The sequence below is a fragment of the Vanessa tameamea genome, chromosome Z (genome assembly GCF_037043105.1).
Source record: "Vanessa tameamea isolate UH-Manoa-2023 chromosome Z, ilVanTame1 primary haplotype, whole genome shotgun sequence".
Taxonomy (NCBI): domain Eukaryota; kingdom Metazoa; phylum Arthropoda; class Insecta; order Lepidoptera; family Nymphalidae; genus Vanessa; species Vanessa tameamea.
Window position 1 is genome coordinate 1,747,019 of NC_087341.1, and position 21,115 is coordinate 1,768,133.

A 21,115-nucleotide genomic window follows, 5' to 3' on the forward strand; every position below is an offset into this window, starting at 1 on the left:
CTTCATTATACACTTCACTGTAAAACGTTTATAACGAAGATCTTTTTATGAAACTGCTATTAAAATAACCGCGTAAATTGAGTTGAGCTCATAATAGCCGACGAGAAGTGTAGAATCTCCGGAGTCTTCGACTCAGTAACCTTCGCCTTAGTCAAAGTATTCATTTCAATCTGAAGCTAACTCGTTACGATGAAGTTTCTAAAGATAACGCGACTATTACTCAGTTTAATTAAATACACACTCACACATCCATAAACATACACACAAAGTCATTTTAAAAAGTCAGTTTTAATTAGTAAGTATCAAACGGTAAACGTCAAAGGCCTCTCTGATTAATTTGAAGTTAACGTCTATGTACATGAGATAGAATTTCATCTGACTTGTTGCGTGGCGTTATGGTACACTAGGAAATTGTGGGTTACAATCCTAGTACAACTAATCTTTTCTTTGTTATCACAATTCATACTCAGCGGTTAAGAACAAAGTCAGAAGAAAATATTTTTCGGATGAAATTATGACAGTGACACAGGTCTACCGAGCTTATCCGTCTTTGTGTCTCCGCTCCTCTGTATTTATTTCCCATCAATTGTTTGTGGGGTTCAAATATATTTCCTATATTTTCTTAATGATTTGTTGAAGATCTTTTTTGAGCGGTTTTGAGCTCGACAAGTCGTTTTTCCTGGAACTTGGAGCGTACATTTCTGTGTTTATATTCACAACTAGTCATAAGTATGTATTATAAGTTCACTGATTTGAATTGCAAGAGTTCAAATACATTTCTTGAATATATTCTAAGCTATTCTTAGTAATGTATTTAAATTAATTAATTCATAACTCAAACACTCAACACAGTGTTAGGTTTGCAATTAATTTAGTGTTAGTTGATTTATATTTAATACGTATAATTTCATATGTGGAAAAAAATGCTGAGGTTCCCCAGTTCCTCTCGTTTATATTAAATTCCGAAACATGGATTATAGTATACTCAATCGATTCCTGATAAATCGATTATAATACATACTACTTGGATTAAAAATATAGTTATATTATTGTTGTGATTATTTTTTTCGCACTTTCTTTATGTTATTAAATTAAAAAAAAAATCAGTAATAAAAGACTTACGACCCTAGACATGTTTTATAAAAAACTGTATAAAGTTTTCCTACATGAGAGGTAAAATTAAAAAGTGGTAAAAATGACGTTCCCTTTTGCTCAAAGTGCACGAATAAACCCATATTTCGTTCAAAAACGTCACACGGTGACTGGTCAGTATAGTAAAATTAAATAATCATTATGAAAAGACCGAACATTAACGTCAACGAATAAAATTATATCATGGTTCCTTTTTTAAATAATGACTTCCCTGAAATTGAAGGCAACTTGATAGAAGTGGCAATTGCCGAATACAAAAATAGACTGGGAGAAATAACAATATTATGACTTTGAAATATTATGGTACTTGTACTTTGTATTTAGGTACATCGAGTCAGTCGAAACACGGCTATACAAAGCATTCAAGGTCAAACTCAAATCAATATAGAAGCATTACACTTACTTATTTATAGTCAAATAAAACACTACCACCGGTTCGGACCTGAGAAGAACCGGCGAAAGAAACTTAGGGGCTGCGGGCTAAATATTTATGTATGTAAGAGTGAATTATGTAATTATGCATGTTTTGTGTCCTTAAAAACTTACGCGAAGAAATATTTCATACAAAATTCTTTCAATCCGATAAGTATGATAGATTAAATGATTTCCAATACGCTCTAACCGGCACATCTGAGTGGTCATTACATAACAAACGGCCAAGAAACTCTGATTTATCCACAAATTAAATAACACAGATATGTAAATAAAATACGATTAAATTGGTTTGTAAAAATCACATTAACAGCCTCTAAATTTGCCACTGCTGGGCTAAGGCCAACTATCCCTTTGAGGAGCAGGTTTAGAGCATATTCCACCAAGCTGCTCCGGTGCCGGTTGTTATATACATATGTGGCAGAATTTCGTTGAAACTAGACACATGCAGGTTTCTTCGCGATGTTTTCCTTCACCGCCGAGCACGAGATGAATAATAAATACAAATTAGGCATAGGATAATTCAGTGGTACTTGTCTGGGTTCGAACCCGCAATTATCGGTTAAGATGCACGCGTTCTATCCACTGGTTCGGTGAACATAAACAAAACTTAATTCCACTCTCTTCATCATTTACATGATCTTATACTTAATAATGCACGATTTTTTTTATTGATTATTAAGATAACATTACATTAATTAATTACTAAGTTTCAATTTCTACGGATATTTTTATAGAAGAAATTATTGACGTATCCGAAAGAAACGTAAATTTTTAACGAATTTAATGTGCTCGGAACTTTTATCTCGCTTTCCTTGTAACATGTGCTTGTGAAGGACGTAGTGTTTTACGTATTCCACAGTGCTGCGTTATGGGAAATCTATTATTTAAATCGTAGTTGGTGGTAGAACTTTGTGCGGGCTCGTCCGTGTAGGAAATATGACATCACATATTCATCCGTCAAATAGCATTATTTTTATCTACGTCTTGGTGGTAGGGTTTTGTGCAAGCCCGGACCAGCAAATGGGCCACCTGATGGTAAGTGGTCACCACCGTTCCTTACATCACCAATGGTTAACACTTGCCCTAATTTCTATGGGCGATGGTGACCACTTACCTTACGTGGCCCATTTGTACGCATGACCATTTTATAAAGGAAAAGAAAAACATTTATAAGATTATCTATTTCTTGGAAATACTATATTGTTTGGCTTTATAATTTGTATCTATTTTATAAAGATAGTAATTGATAATCAATATATTTTTTTTAATGATAATTTTTTTTCTAAACATCACGCTAAACCTTCGAGAATTATTATTTCCACTTGTACGTTGTATAATGGAGTTAGACTATCAAAACGTTGTGTAGCTACTTTACAAATCGCTCCATTGATCTTGTGGCGAGCTTATATTAAACTTCTGATCGGGGCTGAAGTTTTTTTTTTTTTGTGACAACATTTACATTCGCTGAGCCGTCTTCTCCGTAATCGACTTTACATCACTCCTGAGTCCAGCGGTCTTGGCTAAAACTCTATCAGGAGTATATATAATGACTCATATCATCAAAGATATATATATAGCTTTTGTTATTTTGTTATAAATACAAACAAAACAAATATTGACGCTACAGAGTGAAATAAATAGCGACAGTATTTAAACGTCATTTAGTATTCCCTTTGAACGATTTAATTAGGCAGGTATACGTTAACTATTTAGTACGATAGGTACTAATTTTGGGTTCAATGTTTGTATACGAAATATTGCTAAATATATATGAATGGATTTATAATAAAGGATATAAGATATATGTTGAAACTCCATGAGATATCACAAGTTTGAGAAAAATTCAATACTGTTATTACATATTATAATATAATCATGTTTTCAGAAATTTGACCTTGAAAATATATTTACATCGTGCTCAAATAACTTATATGGAGTTTATATCAAAACACTTCTATAGGTCTTTCAAATGATTAGAATAAGGATATCCTTGACTATTTTCGAACTAATCTCAACTTACATCAGCTAGAGGCACAGGTCATAATGTAGTGTTCAAGTGTCTTCAAACATAAATGTATACTGTAAGCCCGGAGTTTAAACTTAGAACCTTCAGATCACCTACCTTATAGCCAACGACACTAACCAGCCAGTAAATACTTTTTAGTTGTTTGTTAGAGATTAAATTATTTCAACAATTAATTACTTCAGAATGGTATTAATCAAAATCAATCTCCTCAGGATTGTCAGCAATGAATATTAAATATCAAAGGTTTATAATTATTTATTTGTCTTCGTAATATTTATTTCATAACTATTTTGGAAAAGTCGAATATAGTAGTTCGGTCGTATCAATGCCTATATATATAAGAGCCGAGATGGCCCAGTGGTTAGAACGCGTGCATCTTAACCGATGATTTCGGGTTCAAACCCAGGCAGGCACCACTGAATTTTCATGTGCTTAATTTGTGTTTATAATTCATCTCGTGATCGGCGGTGAAGGAAAACATCGTGAGGAAACCTGCATGTGTCTAATTTCAACGAAATTCTGCCACATGTGTATTCCACCAACCCGCATTGGAGCAGCGTGGTGGAATATGCTCCATACCTTCTCCTCAACGGGAGAGGAGGCCTTAGCCCAGCAGTGGGAAATTTACAGGCTGATTATGTTATGTTTATTATGTAATGCCTATATCGTCGTTAATACTTGTGTATTAATTACGCGTCATCTATTTTTTGTCAATGGTGGTGCTATACTAAAAAAATGATCAACCTTAAAAGTTTCAACTCAATCGGATTAATATAACGATACTTGTACGATGAACACATTATAAGTCATAGAAGAGGAATAAAAGAGTTTAATGTTTTGCCATTAAAAGGCGGTAGTTTAAACATTTTTAGTATGAAAATTTAGTTTTATTAAGGTAACGATTGTATAAGTCGTGTGCAATCTAGCATAGCTTTATATTGACGTTTTGCTTATGGAATGACGCTCAGGAGGAAGTCCTGAGGTTTCCCTGAGCTCTTTTATGATAGTTTACTACTTGGTACGGTATTAAAATTGACAAGCAATCTCGGCTTTTTTCTAATGTACTGTAATTAAATATAATATATATGCCATGTTCGCTAACGTAACATATAAAAAAGAAAAATATATTGCTTACATTATCGAGATTTTTTTTGTCAAAAGAATATTAGTTTATTTTTTATTCGCTTGATTATTTATTTTATCGACCTGTTTATAAAACTGAATAAGATCTTAAAATGAGTGCCTACCTACCTCACCTATTGTCATATTATAATTACCATATTATATTAGGCTTGACAGGATAAAAATAGTTTGTGCTTATATTTCGGACATGTCTCGCTCAAATTCGAAAGGCAGATGGAACGCGTGGAACATTATGGAAAAGTCACTTTAATTATTAGGTTTTAATTATTATTTTGTTAATTAAACTATAATTTTACACTCGCTCGCTTTGCCTTATCTATCTAATCTAATCTAAGATGTGGAGGTAAATAAATAATTAATGGTAACTTTACCGAATATAACCAAAATCGAAAGTATGATCTTTTTCCTTTTCGCTTTACGTCAAATATTAACACAAAAGTTATGGACAACGTCGTCGGATATTGAACTGAAAAATACAATTCGATCCTCGTTTTATTTCCATGGACAAAAATCTAAATTCTTCAAAATCAAATATTGAAAAAGCGTGTTTTATACAACGTCAGGGAGATATTGTTTTATAATGTGTACAGACAAGTCCGCTGTAACATAGCAGTCAGTCATTTGTATATTTTAATGTTGGTCAAATTATACAATAAATAATTCAATATACTTTTCACACATTACGTACTAAATTCAATCAAAATAAATCACATTTTTTAGTAACAATTATCTGTGAAATTTACAAGAATTTTAAATATATTTTTTTTGGCAAAAGTAGTTAGCGGTTAGTGGTCTAGATAGTTTTACATTCACAAAGTTCAAATGCATTCAACAAACACTCGCCGGCTGTATCGAAATACTGTTCGTATTTTGATCCCTTGAGCTACTGTCGATAGCACTCTTGGCTTAACGATTATTTACACGAAACACCAGGACAATCAACTACGTGTTAACGTACTCGAAATAGACCTTTTTTATTCCTTTAAGCCAAATAAAATATCGATAAACTAATTTTGGTACGTATAACCTCATTATATTTATTCATATTTATTTAATACAATATGATTTTCTTGCCAACGGTTGTTTTACATTATTTTGTTTATGAATTCATAAAAGTTAGACGGACTGGCAAATGGAAGACCTGATGGTAAGTGGTCACCACAGCTCATAGACTTTATCGTTGTGAGAAATATTACCATTGCTTACATAGCGAATACGTCACGAATGTCGTGAGCGTAGAAGTTATGTTCCTTATGTCAGTAAGTACATTGGCTCACTCACCGTTCAAACTTAAACATAACAACAACTAAGTAGTGGTAAAATAAGTGATAAGGGGGTGCCAAACAGATTGGCACAAAAACTAAACGTATGATGAGATGATTACAATATTGTATTAAAACATGTAATATCAATATTACTATAGAGGCCATAGAGCTTAAAATTTCAGAAGCGGCAATTTTAATAATACAGACAAAACCATATATGTAATTCTCAATCCTTTTACGGAACGCGCAGCATCTGGTATATGTAAATTGGTTTAGTAGTTTTTTTTTTTCAGTAAGGGAGAACGAAACGACACGTCTCATTTATAAATATAAATTATATTCTGCCATTTCCGTTAATTTATTCAACTCTTCCCGAAAAATAATATATAGTTCGTGTATTAAAATTGATGGCGCATATAATAGAGCCCATACTAATTACTTAATAACTGCTAACGCTACTTAACAGAATATTAACTGAATAATACCCTTATATGACAACTTGCAATAAGTAAGTCATTTATTATTTTACAACGAGATGCAACTAATACGGAGTCGATATGGCCCAGTGGCAAAACTACAATGGAGACTGGTTCAAATTCCGTTTTTTATGTCAACTATGACTCCGATGTGACCGGAAAGAGTTTAGACATAGGACCAACGGTTCTATGTGCTTTCCGAGGCAAGGGAAAGTACACACTTCCAATTTAAAGAATTTTTCGATTGGAGATCGCAATAACTTTAATTGGGGTCTCCAATCTTGAACTTAGGAACTCGTGTTCTGCGACCAAATATCTAGATATTACTAGTCACTGGGCCAACGAGGTAGTCTTTTATATTGGTAGGTGGAGTTGAAAATGGGACGCCTGATGGTAAATGCTCAACAGCACCCATGGACATTGGCACTGTAAAAAATATTAACCATTCCTTCCATTCGATTTCAAAAGTGATTTAACCAAGTATTTACATACAAGTTCAAGTTTCAATAACACGTAAAAAACTGTTGTTCCGATTATAGAATCCACAAAATATTTATAAGCCTCACCTCACCTTGAAAACGACAACGGTGACGTCAGGCCTCTTAAAATTCAACACAATAAACACACCGTCCTGACCAATCCTCGTTATTGACCTTTGATTTTATTTCGATGAAAATATCAAATTAAAATCGTTTTCGAAACATAAATTTCAAACTTGCATTAATACACGAAAAAATTATATAACACCATTTAAAGTCGGTTTTTTCATATTCAGAAGTTAAAAGAAGTTCTTGAAGTCAACCGGGATCTTCAGTTAAGTGACGTTAATGGATTTCGGGTCAGAATTAATTAATTAACTAATAATTCAGAAATGACAGCTAACGTGCTTAATTTGTATTTATTACGCACTAGTGATTGCCCAATTGTCGAAAATCAATCGTTATTTATTAATAAGAGTAGTCTGAGCTGAGCCTGAATTTATCAGATACATTACCAATAAAAAAAAAACTATCAAAGTGTCAGTGATTTATAAGTTGGATATGACGTGTTGTGGTCTGCAGTGTGAATGTAGACTATAACTGTTATATGTTATTGAATACTAGCTGATACTAGCCTGATTCACTGGGCATTTATTAAAAAAAGTGATGGACCCAAGGAATTTAAAAAAATATATATATCCGGACACTCGTCTTTTCACAAAATATGCTTAAAAGGGGTGCATAGTTTTACCTTTGCGTATAAAGATGTAGATTAGGCGCTGTGGTGTAGTCGTAAAGTAACCTGTTTGAGCCACATGTATAGTCACTAAGGTATCAATGTGATGGCTAACTGTCAAAACCCTCTACTTACAAGCAATGTGGTCTGGGAGAAGAAATATTACGAGCTGCTATTCTCCTTTTAAAGTTTACTTGATACTGTGTGCATTATGACAATTCATCACGTCTAAATACCATGCTAGTATAGCGACTAGATTATAAGGCAGCAGTGCGACTCTGCAAGAAAATGCTTCGTATTTTACTCGTGAAATATTGACAACTTAATTACAGTGATACGCCATTTTGATACGTGTATCCTATAAATTTTATAATGATGACAGTCAATGTCTTATATCTCATTCTGACATTTCAAATGATGACAGTCAATGTCTTATATCTCATTCTGACATTTAAAATGATGACAGTCAATGTCTTATATCTCATTCTGACATTTCAAACGAGCAAATTCGCCTCGTGCATCAAACATTATTTATTCAAAAAGGCCACTAGCGATTTTGAATCGTCATGTTATAAGAACAAATTAAATACAAATATACTACCGATTCGGCATGTAGGTTCTACCGAGTGAGAAAGTCGATAGTTACTCTTTTGCTCAACTGAAATACACAGTCACTCGTAAAATATGTAAAAATCGTACACAGACGAGTACTGCACAATCGTACCACCGGTACGAAGAACTTCTTACGGTTACAAAGATTCAGTAACGATAATAAAAATTTGTAACCGTTAATAAAAATTAGAATTTTCAAAATAAAAAATTACTTTTACATATTCCATTTCCCATCTGCTAAAAAGATATTTTTGGCACCATAATTTTACACCACATTAATAATAAACAAGAGGCAGTATTTCATCCAACATATCTACTTAGCTTTGCTCACGATGTATTACGAGCACGAATTGAACTACGAAAACAAATGAAATAATAATGAAATTTCAGTGGGACTTGATTTGAACCTGTACGCTAATCTTTGATCAAGGTCCACACGTACTACCAACTACAACGATCGCATGTCAAAACGAAATAATTTTCGATATATTTCTTTTGTTTCAGCTCGACTTCAACCCCATAACATCGTTCCTGTTCACTCTCGACTTTTTCATCATCGTGTTGAACGTAAGTACTTAATTTTCTCTACTCTCAATTGATTAAAAAAGGGCGCGTCATAAAACTTTTATCTTTACTCGTCGTTCAGCTTTAATGTTTGAGTTCGAATTGAAATCGAAATAAACCTCGTGAAAAAATATTCTTTATCGCTTCAAAAAATTTACCGTTATATTCGCGGGTAACGCAATATGAGATTGAATAGACTATTAGATCACGTTTTCTACGACTTATATTAATACTGATTACTTAAATTTGAATTTAGAACCAATTAGTGTTTCTTTTTTTTTGTTGTTTTCGTGACAAAAATATTCGAATGTACAAATTAAGCATTTGAATCGGCATCCCAGCAATTTCTGAGTTAATCTTTGTTTTGTCCTGCTTTTACGGCGCAACTGAGCAATGTTATTATGTGATTTTTTTGCAGAGTTCTTTTGTACTCTCGCATGTGACATAGATGAATTTTTATTCCAAAATAATATGTGGCCCTCGTGGCATATATCAGTCGCTTTATTCAATACATAAATTTCGTTCCATGTCAAAATGACTTAACAGATTTCGTTTTGATTATCGTGCTCGGCGGTGAAGGAAAACATCGTTAGGAAACCTGCATGTGTCTAATTTCAACGAAATTCTGCCACATGTGTATTCCACCAACCCGCATTGGAGCAGCGTGGTGAAATATGCTCCAAGGCTTCTCCTCAAAGGGAGAGGAGGCCTTTAGCCTAGCAGTGGGAAATTTACAGGCTGCTAATGATCATTATAGTCAATATCTTATAGTATTTTCTCATATTTTCTGATCGTATTACGCAGTATGTATTCCTTTAAAAATATTAATCATTCTTCGTTTCACCAATGTCCCTTGTGTCTGTAGTTACACTGGCTCGCAAGATATTGAGGTATTGCTCTTTGACGGTAGAATATATTCTTGCGCTAAGCCTGCCACGGTAAATAAATCAAATGATCATAATATTACGTGAATTATAATTTGAAAATAACTAATAAAAATTAAGTATCTTCAAATTAAACTTAATTGTAATTTAAACGATTAAAATAATCAAACGAACAGACAGAAACAATGAAAAACTTCAAGAATATCGCTTTTAATTACTTTTCGTTTCGAAACATTCACAAATTTACGTCTTTGTATTTAAACAAAAGACATTTTACAATCAATTTAGATACCATTTTCACGAACACAATGTACAAACTTTCTACTAAAATAAATTAATACTACTTGAGTGATACATTTTTTTATTCAGTACGTTAATAATTTAATTGTTTAAAATACTCCGATTTCGTTTCAGAGCATTAGCACAATTTAATTATATCTGTGAGAGTTTATACGGATAGTGTTTCATTATTTTAAACAGAACATTTATTCCTGTAAATGATTGAATAGTGATCGATTATTTCCAAAGACATTACTACTACGAAGTACTACGAAATAAAAGACATTCATATCTCGAGTTGGGATCATAAAATAAATTAAAAAATATATAAAGTACACTAAAGTAAAATAACATCGGATGTCATTTTTATTCTTAAGAGGAGCAACAAAAGACAATATAGTATTCCTACAGGTTTTCCTATATTCGATAAAGTTTTAAATATGAATTAGATTTCAATACATTAATCAAATACTTGCTTTAAATCCCGACTTACGGGTAAAATTCATACAAAGTTACACCTCCCATTTCCCCCTTGAAATTAAAATTTTCAAAAATCCTTTTTAGTGACTGGGCGTCTATATCGCGAAAGGAGTAACTATGTTAAATTTCAACTGAATCGAACCTCAATCGAAACTCAATCGAACCTATAATATCAAAGGGCATTCGCTTACATGCGAGTATGTATTAAATTTTTTTTAATTTCCCGTATAATACAGAAAAGTGTTTTTGTATTTAAGACGGTAATTTAAGTTATACAATGAGTACTACATTTTCATGATGATATTTATCATAGATAACTCATAACGTACAGTTCATACTACAAGAAAAAAAAAAAAAATTTGGACATTTTTATAGCTCTGTATAATAATTTTCTACTTACACCAGAACGCAAACATTACTAGTAAGCAAAACAGTTACCTTTCTACAACAAAAATGCAGTCAATATATTAAACCTATATAAATAACCATTCCAATGTTGTAACTCATATAACCTTCCTCTTGATAACAATAAACTATTATATAGATGATACATTTATAATAAAAACATACGATATCTATGTAAGAATCATAAGAGTAAAACGACGGACAAAATTGAACTTTCCAGAGGGGTTGGAATTAATTACGGTCATGTATAATGCTTAGTAAGCACGACCTTTCTGGAAACTCGTAACACACATAATACGTACGCTCACTAACATTTACACGGACATATGCAAGTACGCACACATCAACTGTTATTATGTGTGTAAGAGTAGATTTTTATTTAACCATAGTAGTTTACTTGATGGAAGGGAAGAAGAAGAACTCATCATATTATGTCATATCACCATAATAGCAAAGTCAAATACTGTTGTGTTTCGGTTTGAAGGATTTGAATGAGTCGGTATAACTACGGGCATAAGGGCCATAATTCCTTGATTCCCAAGATTCGTGTCGAATTCGTGATATGAGAAATGATTAATATTTCTAACAGTATCGAGGTCTCTGGGCAGTTGTGGCAACGTTTGCTTGAATACATGAATCTTGGCTGGCCGACTTATTGCAGGCTTAAGTTCGAACAAATGAGTCACATGCCTAATTCATCTCGTGCTCTGCGGTGAAGGAAACCTGCATATTTCGGATGCAATTCTGCCACATGTGTATCCATCATCGCATTCGAAGTTTCAAACTTTATCCATAGGATATGATTAATTCCTGCCCCATCGCTGTAGGTTAACAAGCTCTTAATTTACTTTGACTTTTGCCTGCCTAAGGAAAATAGAACAATGTTAGCTTTCACTATTTCATATGACAATTTGTCAACAATGGATCCTCTATTGTTCTGTAATCAAATTAGTTTCATAATGATCAATATTTTTGGATGAACACTATGGAATTATTAGAGGAACCATTAGGAGTTAAATCTCGAGTTTCGTGCGAGATCACACGATCACGTTGACAGATCTCAAAAGAACTTTGTACAATCAATCTTAATTACCTAAAGCAACTCTACTTAACTGTAGTAGCAGCGTATTTAACCTTGAAGAGATCAATTCATTGTTCGTATTCAATTATTATTTAGGATATTTAAGGCCACCGATTTTGAATTTGGGGCAATTTATTTGATTTTATTGTTTCCAGAATTCAATTTGGTATTTTTTAGAAGGACGTTTTTGAGACTATGTCTATGTACCTTAACCTAGAATCCTACAAGGCATGTAGGATTCTAGGTTTAGGAATTTATCTAACAAAAGACAATTTGTAAAAGTATATTGTTCGCTATATTCATCAACTGACATAATATGATAAAAACGGAAATACGCGTTGTTTTTCATATTACATTAACAGCCTGTAAATTACCCACTGCTGGGCTAAGGCCTCCTATCCCTTTGAGGAGAAGGTTCTGGAGCATATTCCACCACACTGCTCCAATGCGGGTTGGTGGAATACACATATGGCACAATTTCGTTGAAATTAGACACATGCAGATGACAAATTAAGCACATGAAAATTCAGTGGTGCCTGCCTGGGTTTGAACCCGAAATCATCGGTTAAGATGCACGCGTTCTAACCACTGGGCCATCTCGGCTCTTATTTTTCATATAAATATTTCAAATTGGACGTATTTTTTCACATTGATATTTTTTATGTTTATGTATTTAAGTCAATCGAGTCTGACGCAAAAAGGTTTCACTTCTGTGGAGTGATATTTGACAATATTGATAAAAAAATAGTTTTTTTTAAATGCACACCACGTATAAAAACAGAAATGGCAATCTTGATAGTTCTATCAAGATTGTCATTTCTGTTATTAACAATCTTGATAGTTCTATCAATAACTTAATTGATGTAATCCTGAACGATTTTGGGGGCGTCCGACCATCTTAAAAGAGACTGAACAACTGCGTAACGAATTAAAGTGCCCAAGTTTGAATGCAAATACAAATCCAACATTACAGAACTTTAGAATCTGCACCTTTACAAGGCATGCCCACCAACAAATACTACTTAAATTTAACAAAAAAAGATAAGAAGACAACAAACAACGACCGTAAGCGATGACAGATTAGCCTTTTATCGCGTCGCGTACAATATTTTACGTCGATTTGACGTATAGATCTATTGACTACCGAAGGCGCGCCCCTCCACTTTAATTATCGGATTTTATGAGTGACGCTCGTGATATGAGCAAAGGCAGGAAATTAGTTATATTATGATTACTTATTTTTTTAAGTTTCATTGTTGTGTTATTCAAAAGAAAAAAATAGAGCTGTAATGTATTACTGAACATTTCTATGACATATTTTTTATCTATATAAATATCAAACAATTGGAGTGTCTGTTTGTAATATTAAAATAACCGCTTTTTACTAAATGCATTGTAACCCTATAAATTATTTTTTTGCAATATTTTAATTTTATTTAAAAATGTTGTATTTATCGTTATGAACATTAATCGGTTATTTAACACAACTTCGATTTTTGAATCGTAATCGTCTTTGTATTTATTATCTGTTCGTTTCGCGGGACGGCGTCACTGCGTGGTCGCCGTGCACCTACCGGTACTTTTCAGTTTGAAACGATAAAATTATTTGTACTTCATTTTACATCAATTATATGTAAACGGAGGGTTACCTACGTCATCAATGTATATTTCCATTTTCTAAGAGGTTCAGGTTACTAAACCTCTTTGTACAAAAACCAGCCACGTGCAATATCTGACAAGTATTGCTGAATTTTCATTCCTCACATTCCTGAGGGAGTGTTTTTTTCTATATCTAATTAAATAAAATTTTTCGTGATTTTGTGAAATTTATAGGGTTACAGCATATGTACGTATATCGTTTCCACGGTACATATACCAAAATAACATTTTTTTCAATTTTTATCTGTCTGTCAGTTTCTTCCGGCTAATCACTGGAACAGCTGGACCGATTTTGACGGGACTTTCACTGGCAGAAAGCAGATATAATAGGAGTAACTTAGGCTACAATAACAACTTTTTTGTTAAATTCAAACGCGCACGAAGTCGCGAGCACAGCTAGTAAACTAATATATTTCATAATTACACTTTTTAATGGAGAAAAGATACCAAGGTACCTTCTAGAGTGATGTTATGTAACGAAATTTTCTTAGTAAATACTCCTTGCATTAAAACAAATCTTTGCAATGAATATCTGACATTATATATTAGTCCTCGTGTAAATATTTTCATTGCTCATGAGAGTGGGTTTTAATTATATATTGCTATAGACCGAATATCGAATGAATCTCGTTCAATTCTCACAATATGGTTCCTAATGGGCATTCCATTCATTGCAGCTGCATTCCATAATACTAAATGCTAATGTTTTGTAAATTGTAATTCTGGTTTTAATTTTGCATATTTTGCTGCTTAACATGGCGTCTACATCTTATACTAAAAATAAGACCCGCTAAGTTTCTTTCACCGGTTCTTCTCAGCTCAGGGTATTTTCTTTACCGAACCGGTGGTAGTGTTTAGTTTGACTATAAATAAGTGTTATGCTTCTATATTGAATAAAGGAATTTGAGTTTGAGTTTACTGACTGAAACTGTCTAATCTCGATCTCCATTGTACCCGAACGGATTACTCATACAATAAATTTCATGTTTCTATTTGAGTATAATTAATGAATCATATCGTCAATATTTCCATAAGAAAGTATACTTTAATATCAATCTATGTTGATCTTTCGTCGTTGAATTTTTCAACAATTAACTTTAAAAACGTATTCGTAACACACATACTCACTCATCACGCACACATTTAAAGATATACATACATTTTTATAATACGTGAACTTGCTTGAACTTTTCTTTATATTAATATTATTTCCAAATGAAGGCGCGACGTACTGCTAGTCGTGGATTAATATATTGTAAGTCGATTGTAGGGTAAGAGGCGTTAAATGTCTGCCTGTCCGTAAAATATTCAGGACGGGAGCACGATTAAGACTCAATGCCATATAAAATGTATAAACCGTTTTGTGTTTACGGCAGAAGTTCATCGTAAAATATAACTTTTATACTTGCTCTATATTTTCTTCGACATTAAAACTGGTTATTAAGGTCCAAACACATCTGAGCTTGAAAGGATGTCCTAGAATTCTTAACTGAAAGTCAATCCTTATATTGTTTAACTTTACAGGAAGTTTTTTAACAAACTGAAGTTGTTAATAATTCGCCGTATACACGATGGGATATTCCATCGGAACCGAATTCTATATTAATAACATCAAAAATACTTCCATACAAACATTCACCCCAATTTAGTTTACGTAAGGGGCGAATATCCCAGAAACACTACCAAATTATTATAAACGCGAAAGAATTCTGTCGGTAACCTGTTCATGCTTAAACTGCAGAACCGATTTAGATGGAATTTGGTATGGAGATAGTTCCCGGGAAGGATAAAAGCTACTTTTTTAATTTAACTCCCTCACAAGGGTAAAATGTGGCTTGGCATATGATAGAGGTAGTTTTATAAATATAGCGCGGGGTAAGCCGCAGGTTCAAAATCCGCATTGTGGAAAATCAAAACTTCAATGAATTTGTAATAACAAAAAAATAATTTGGAAAATAGTAGTTGAATAATAGTTTAAAATACATTTACGACGACGAAGCAGACGAAACTAAAAGGCGAGTATGGTAAACTTTTTAAATAAGAATTTAAATCCCTATTTATCCGGTTATCGAATTCCTCTGGATGCAAGCGGAATACGATATCTAACAAATAGTACCCACAATAAATGCCACACTTCTTGACCGCAAACCAATGCATATGCTTATTTAAAAATGGTTTGGAGTCTTTACGAACATTTTATGAAGAAATAAATAAATAGTTAGGCAATTTTCACCATGACTAGAAGACTAAGTACCGAAACAAGGACTAGCGAAGTCGATGACTAGCCTTTCTGTAAGCAAGTCAAGGTCATATTTGAAGAACCCGACCGGCTCTTAACAATTATTAAAAATAGGACTATCGAAGCCAGAAGCTAGCCTCTCTGTAAGAAAGTCAAGGTCGTTTTTGAAGAACCGAGGTCTTAACAATTATTACAAATGTATTTGACTATCTGAAAACTAAACGCTTAATTTGTCATAGTAAACGATTTTCAATCTTAAAATAATAATAGGCGTATTAAATAAAACCAGTACCATGTGAGATCGAAATTCATTCATTCCGCAATTGAAACATAATATAATATAATGCATAATTCGAGCTATGTAAGTTTTATTTCACTAGTTTTATTATTAAGGTTTGATGCTTAAAACACTATTCACTTATGCTGTTTTACTCTCTGCAGTTTATTTGGCGGTAGGGCTTTATACAAGGCTGTCTAGGTATTTACCATCGACTAACATCACAAGTTTTACCACCAAACAGCAATACAATCATACATACAGTGACCCAGCGTGACAGGCACGAGATACATAACGTATTAATTCAGAATATTTCTTACGGCGCTATTGTATATGGCCCACTTGCCAATCTCCTAAACTATTTTCTTTACTAAGTCACAATTAATGTCTTAATTTTCGCCTGGTGGTAGATTTGTAGGTCGGTTTGCAAACGTTCCTGTTCAATTGTGGCGTGAAAAGATTGCAGTGAATAGTTTAGTTTAATTTCAAATTCCAATGTTTCACAATATCGTTGGTATTGTACCGCTGTCTGTCGGTCTGTAGATGTGCAACATTTAGACCATGGTATTGAATTTAAAGCATTTAATTTTTACATAAAACTAGAACTCACGTTGCGCTTGAATCTAAACAAACTGTTATAACTGGCGACTCGCGCCAATATCGTATTAATATCACTTTAATGTAAACTCACGAGTAATGGTTATATCTACAAAGAAAAAACAAAAGCAGACAAACAGCTTATACAAATACTCGTGCCATTGCTAGGCAAAGAGCATCTCCGCTCTGGAAAGGGAAGTTTGAAACTTCCACGCTATTCGAGAGTTGCAATTGTGGAAGGATTTTATCTAACGCATACAATTTTACTTCACTTGTTCCTGAGATAAATGATAAATAATTAAGTATGGAATCCTAATGGTACTTAACTGAATTTTAACCTCCAATCTTCACCTAATATTTTTTATTCTAGACACAGAATATCGCGGTACCAAGACACGTTTTTTTAAATAAGACATTAAGAAATGTTATACTACATACATCATTATATATATTACTACATAATCTTGAATGTGAAAGTAAGTTTGTTTGTTACGTTTTCACGTTCTAACTACTCGACCGATTATCCTGAATTTTTGTATAATTTTGCTACATAGTACCCGCTCTACCTACAAAACAAAGAACTGAAACTAGTATTTGTATAAGCCTTGGTACAAAAGTAATTTTTTAAATACTTTATTATAATTATTATACAATCCTATAATGTAATATCAGATAATTCCTGTAATCAATGCAATGAATATCATTTAACGAAATTACGCTCGAATAGAATAAATAATTATTTGAAATATAATGAATTATAAATATTCGCAATGAAACTTCGATTCGAAATGCTTAGTTTAAAGTTACTTATAAATTAACTCAGTTTACATAATATATTTTAAGCGTTTCTCGTTGAAGTCGTAGTTTGTCGATAAAGATAATTTAAATTCTCATCAATTACGCCATGTAATTAATTAGCTTTACGTGTAAAATAAACGATGAGATGATAGAGATGGCCCAGTGGTTAGAATGCGTGCATCTTAACCGATGATTTCGGGTTCAAACCCAGGCAAGCACCACTGAATTTCATGTGCTTAACTTGTGTTTATAATTCATCTCGTGCTCGGCGGTGAAGGAAAACATCGTGAGGAAACCTGCATGTGTCTAATTTCAACGAAATTCTGCCACATGTGTATTCCACCAACCCGCACTGGAGCAGCGTGGTGGGATATGCTCCAAACCCTAGGCCTTAGCCCAGCAGTGGGGAATTTACAGGCTACGAATGTAATTTAAATGTAAAATAAACGACGTTACGCAGTGCGCACTGTGACAATAGTGGCGGTTATTCTTTCCGTTTCTAAAGCTTATTTTGCTCGAAATTATATCTGCATAGATACATCTCATATCTGTATATACTGTTACATATATATGTAACCGTAAAATTGTAGGGACTAATAGATATTCGAATATAAATTGTCAAAAAATGACGAACACAGCATTGAATTTTACATTGACACGACATCAAATTTCGATCATTTTTATTTTTTAGTTAGAGTTAGGTTAGTGTATTCCTATTTATTATTCAACTTCAAATTAAATTGAAATATTATTAAAACGAGTCAATCCAAAGCCAATGTCATTTAAAAAATATATATATACGCTTTTCATAAGAATTCGACTTTAATGAACAGAACTAGTAAACCAGTGAATAAAAGATAATCATAAAATAAAATATATAAAATCATAAAAGGTGTAAAAAATTTACTTCTAGCAGAGCGTGGTTTCGATCCACGGACCTCTGGGTTATGGGCCCAGCACGCTTCCGCTGCGCCACTCTGCTATTACATGTAACTGGCAAAAATAACGTACTATTAATAAAATATGATCATGAAAAAACAATATTTCATCACGGATTTTCTGAAAAATACCTCTATCAGAGCGTAAAATTCTAACGTAGCGTAATTTTATTTGATAATTTTTACTAAATAATGAAAATATAACCTCACTGAACCACTAGCGAACGAATATTGATGTACTTTAATTACATTAATAAATAATGTATTAATACAATTAAAAATTAAACAATACAAAAGGCCACTATATAGCGTAAATACATAAAATTTGTGTTCGTTAGTTAGACCGCGTATTGCGTAATAACGTAATCAATGTTTAGATTTTAATAACATTTTATTTAAATTGGATACATCTTTACCCCAAGAAGTATAAGGGTCACACATTAGTATTAATATTTTTTACTTCGAGATGTCATAATCCACAACAAACGTATGACCTCCGTTCTTGCGCTCTACGCTGCTGTTAGTCGCTGAATTAATTAGTCTATGTATCAAATGCGATGATAATATATTATATAAATGATTACATATACAATTATATTCAAGTCTTTTGAGATCATTACCTACACTAAAAGCAAAATTTTGTGTATGTATAATTATAATGTCATCTAAGTATAAGCGTCCACTAACTCAAATAGTGTTAATAAGTAATTGATATCCGTCACATTAACAATGTCAAAAAAATCATTCTTGGTGAGCGTCTACATCGCGAAAGGAAGCATAAATATACTAAATTTCAACTTAACCTGACGTACTCTAAAGATCTCGTAACGAGTGGTGTTTACAATTTTATATATAGGTACATAAATATAATTATGCATATGCTAAAATACATATCAAGTTAACAAAGTTTTTGTATTTGTAAAAAAACATAAATTAATTGAAATAATCATTTATTAAATCGACACTTATTAATTTCATCCAAGTAAACATTGCAATTGAGTGATAACTATCATAATCCTCGAATGTCTCATAAAATCTAATAGCGCGATTTGAAAACGCACACTGCCATCTGTTAGCAGACAAGCAAATATCAGGACATAAACTTCAGAAAAACATGATATTAGTCGCACTCTACAGTAAATAATATGGCTGAAGTTATTTTATTAAGAACGAAACATTTCATTTCTTTTAGAACATTCAGTATTCAATACAAAGATTAAATGCCTTTCGATAACACGCCACGCGTTGTATTACGGCAAGAATTAGAACTAGAAGCAATTACGCATGTTTATTCACGTAACTATTATGATTTAACAACTTAAAATATTGTAAAATAAAAACAAATTTAAGAAACATGAAAATAATTTTCTACGTGTTCATTTCGTTACCAAGTCTTCTAGTTATATTAAGTTAACACCTCTTTTTCAGAACCGATACCATTAAAAAATATATCTAAATTATCTGTCTGCACTGTATTAAAATAATTTATATTGAGCTACGCTGTTGGTCTAGTGGCTAACTTAAAGACCGGCTTAATCAACGGTGCGTAAATAACACGGGCGCCGAGCTTTGAAGTCTTTGAAGAAATATTTTTTGGAGCCACTCCCGCTCCAAAAAAAGATTGCCAGAACACTGCTCTACCTAGGCGATTGATGTATAGATCTCAAGAACCTGCGTCTATATCGCAGATTATTAAAAATTATCTAGTAATTATCGACTTAATCTGTCAGATATTATTCGTAGCTACTTAGTTTGTGAGTTCGCAGTGTTTGTGTAAGCAACAGCTCTACGAGGTTTCCGAAGCACGGACGTCCCGTTTTGCGTGGTTATGAGCGATAGAGACACTTCCGTTTGTGCATGTACTTATGTTATATCCAGTGCGGTGTTGAAACTATTTCTAGAATGCCCAACGTAAAATCAGCTAGGGTAACATGATTTAAATATAATAATGCAGAGCAAAGAATGAAAAAGGGCTTCACCAATAACAATTCATATTTTATAACGAATGTGATAAAATATTAGATAAATTTTTTTGTAACTACTTCTAATGTTTCGTTAATTTAATTTTTAACAATGTACAAAAAAAAAACAATATATATATATATATATCCCGCTGAGTTTCTATCGCCGGTTCTTCTCAGGTCCGAGGTACTAAATTCCGAACCGGTGGTAGATTTTTGACAATCAATAAGCAAGTGTAAACATAGCAAATGTAAGCAAGTATAAACATACATTATTCAATATAGAAGATATTGAATAAAGATTTTTGACTTTTTTTTGACTTTGTACCTATACTAATTTTACAAAAAACAAAAGCAACTCTGTATGTCAGTCTGTTGCTCTTTCACGACCCACTCTCTAAAACCAAATCTGATGAAATTGTGTAAAACCGCGAGCGACAACTAACAAATAATATATTTCCATTTTTGTGTCAAAAAACGGTCAAGCGATTAATAATATTTCGAGTTACATATTATTCGAGTTTGATAGTGTTTAGCGGTTCGTAGTCGAACTTTGATTGACAGTAATTAACTTATACAAAACATTGTTATTATATACCTTTCCTTCATCAAGATTCTGTTATATAGTT

General features: G+C 32.7%; 1 protein-coding gene and 1 non-coding gene across 3 annotated transcripts in view; one reads left to right on the forward strand and one right to left on the reverse strand.

The window, feature by feature from the left end:
- Positions 1 to 21,115, forward strand: part of LOC113403989 (uncharacterized) — a 177,649-nt gene that overhangs the window by 103,433 nt on the left and 53,101 nt on the right. For both annotated transcript variants that reach the window (XM_064220259.1, XM_064220260.1), the window contains one exon: positions 8,829 to 8,891. In XM_064220259.1, coding sequence (XP_064076329.1) covers positions 8,829 to 8,891 — 63 coding nt within the window. The remainder of the gene's footprint in view (positions 1 to 8,828; positions 8,892 to 21,115) is intronic.
- Trnam-cau (transfer RNA methionine (anticodon CAU)) lies at positions 18,498 to 18,569 on the reverse strand. Its single transcript has one exon. It is a non-coding gene; the product is annotated as a tRNA-Met (tRNA).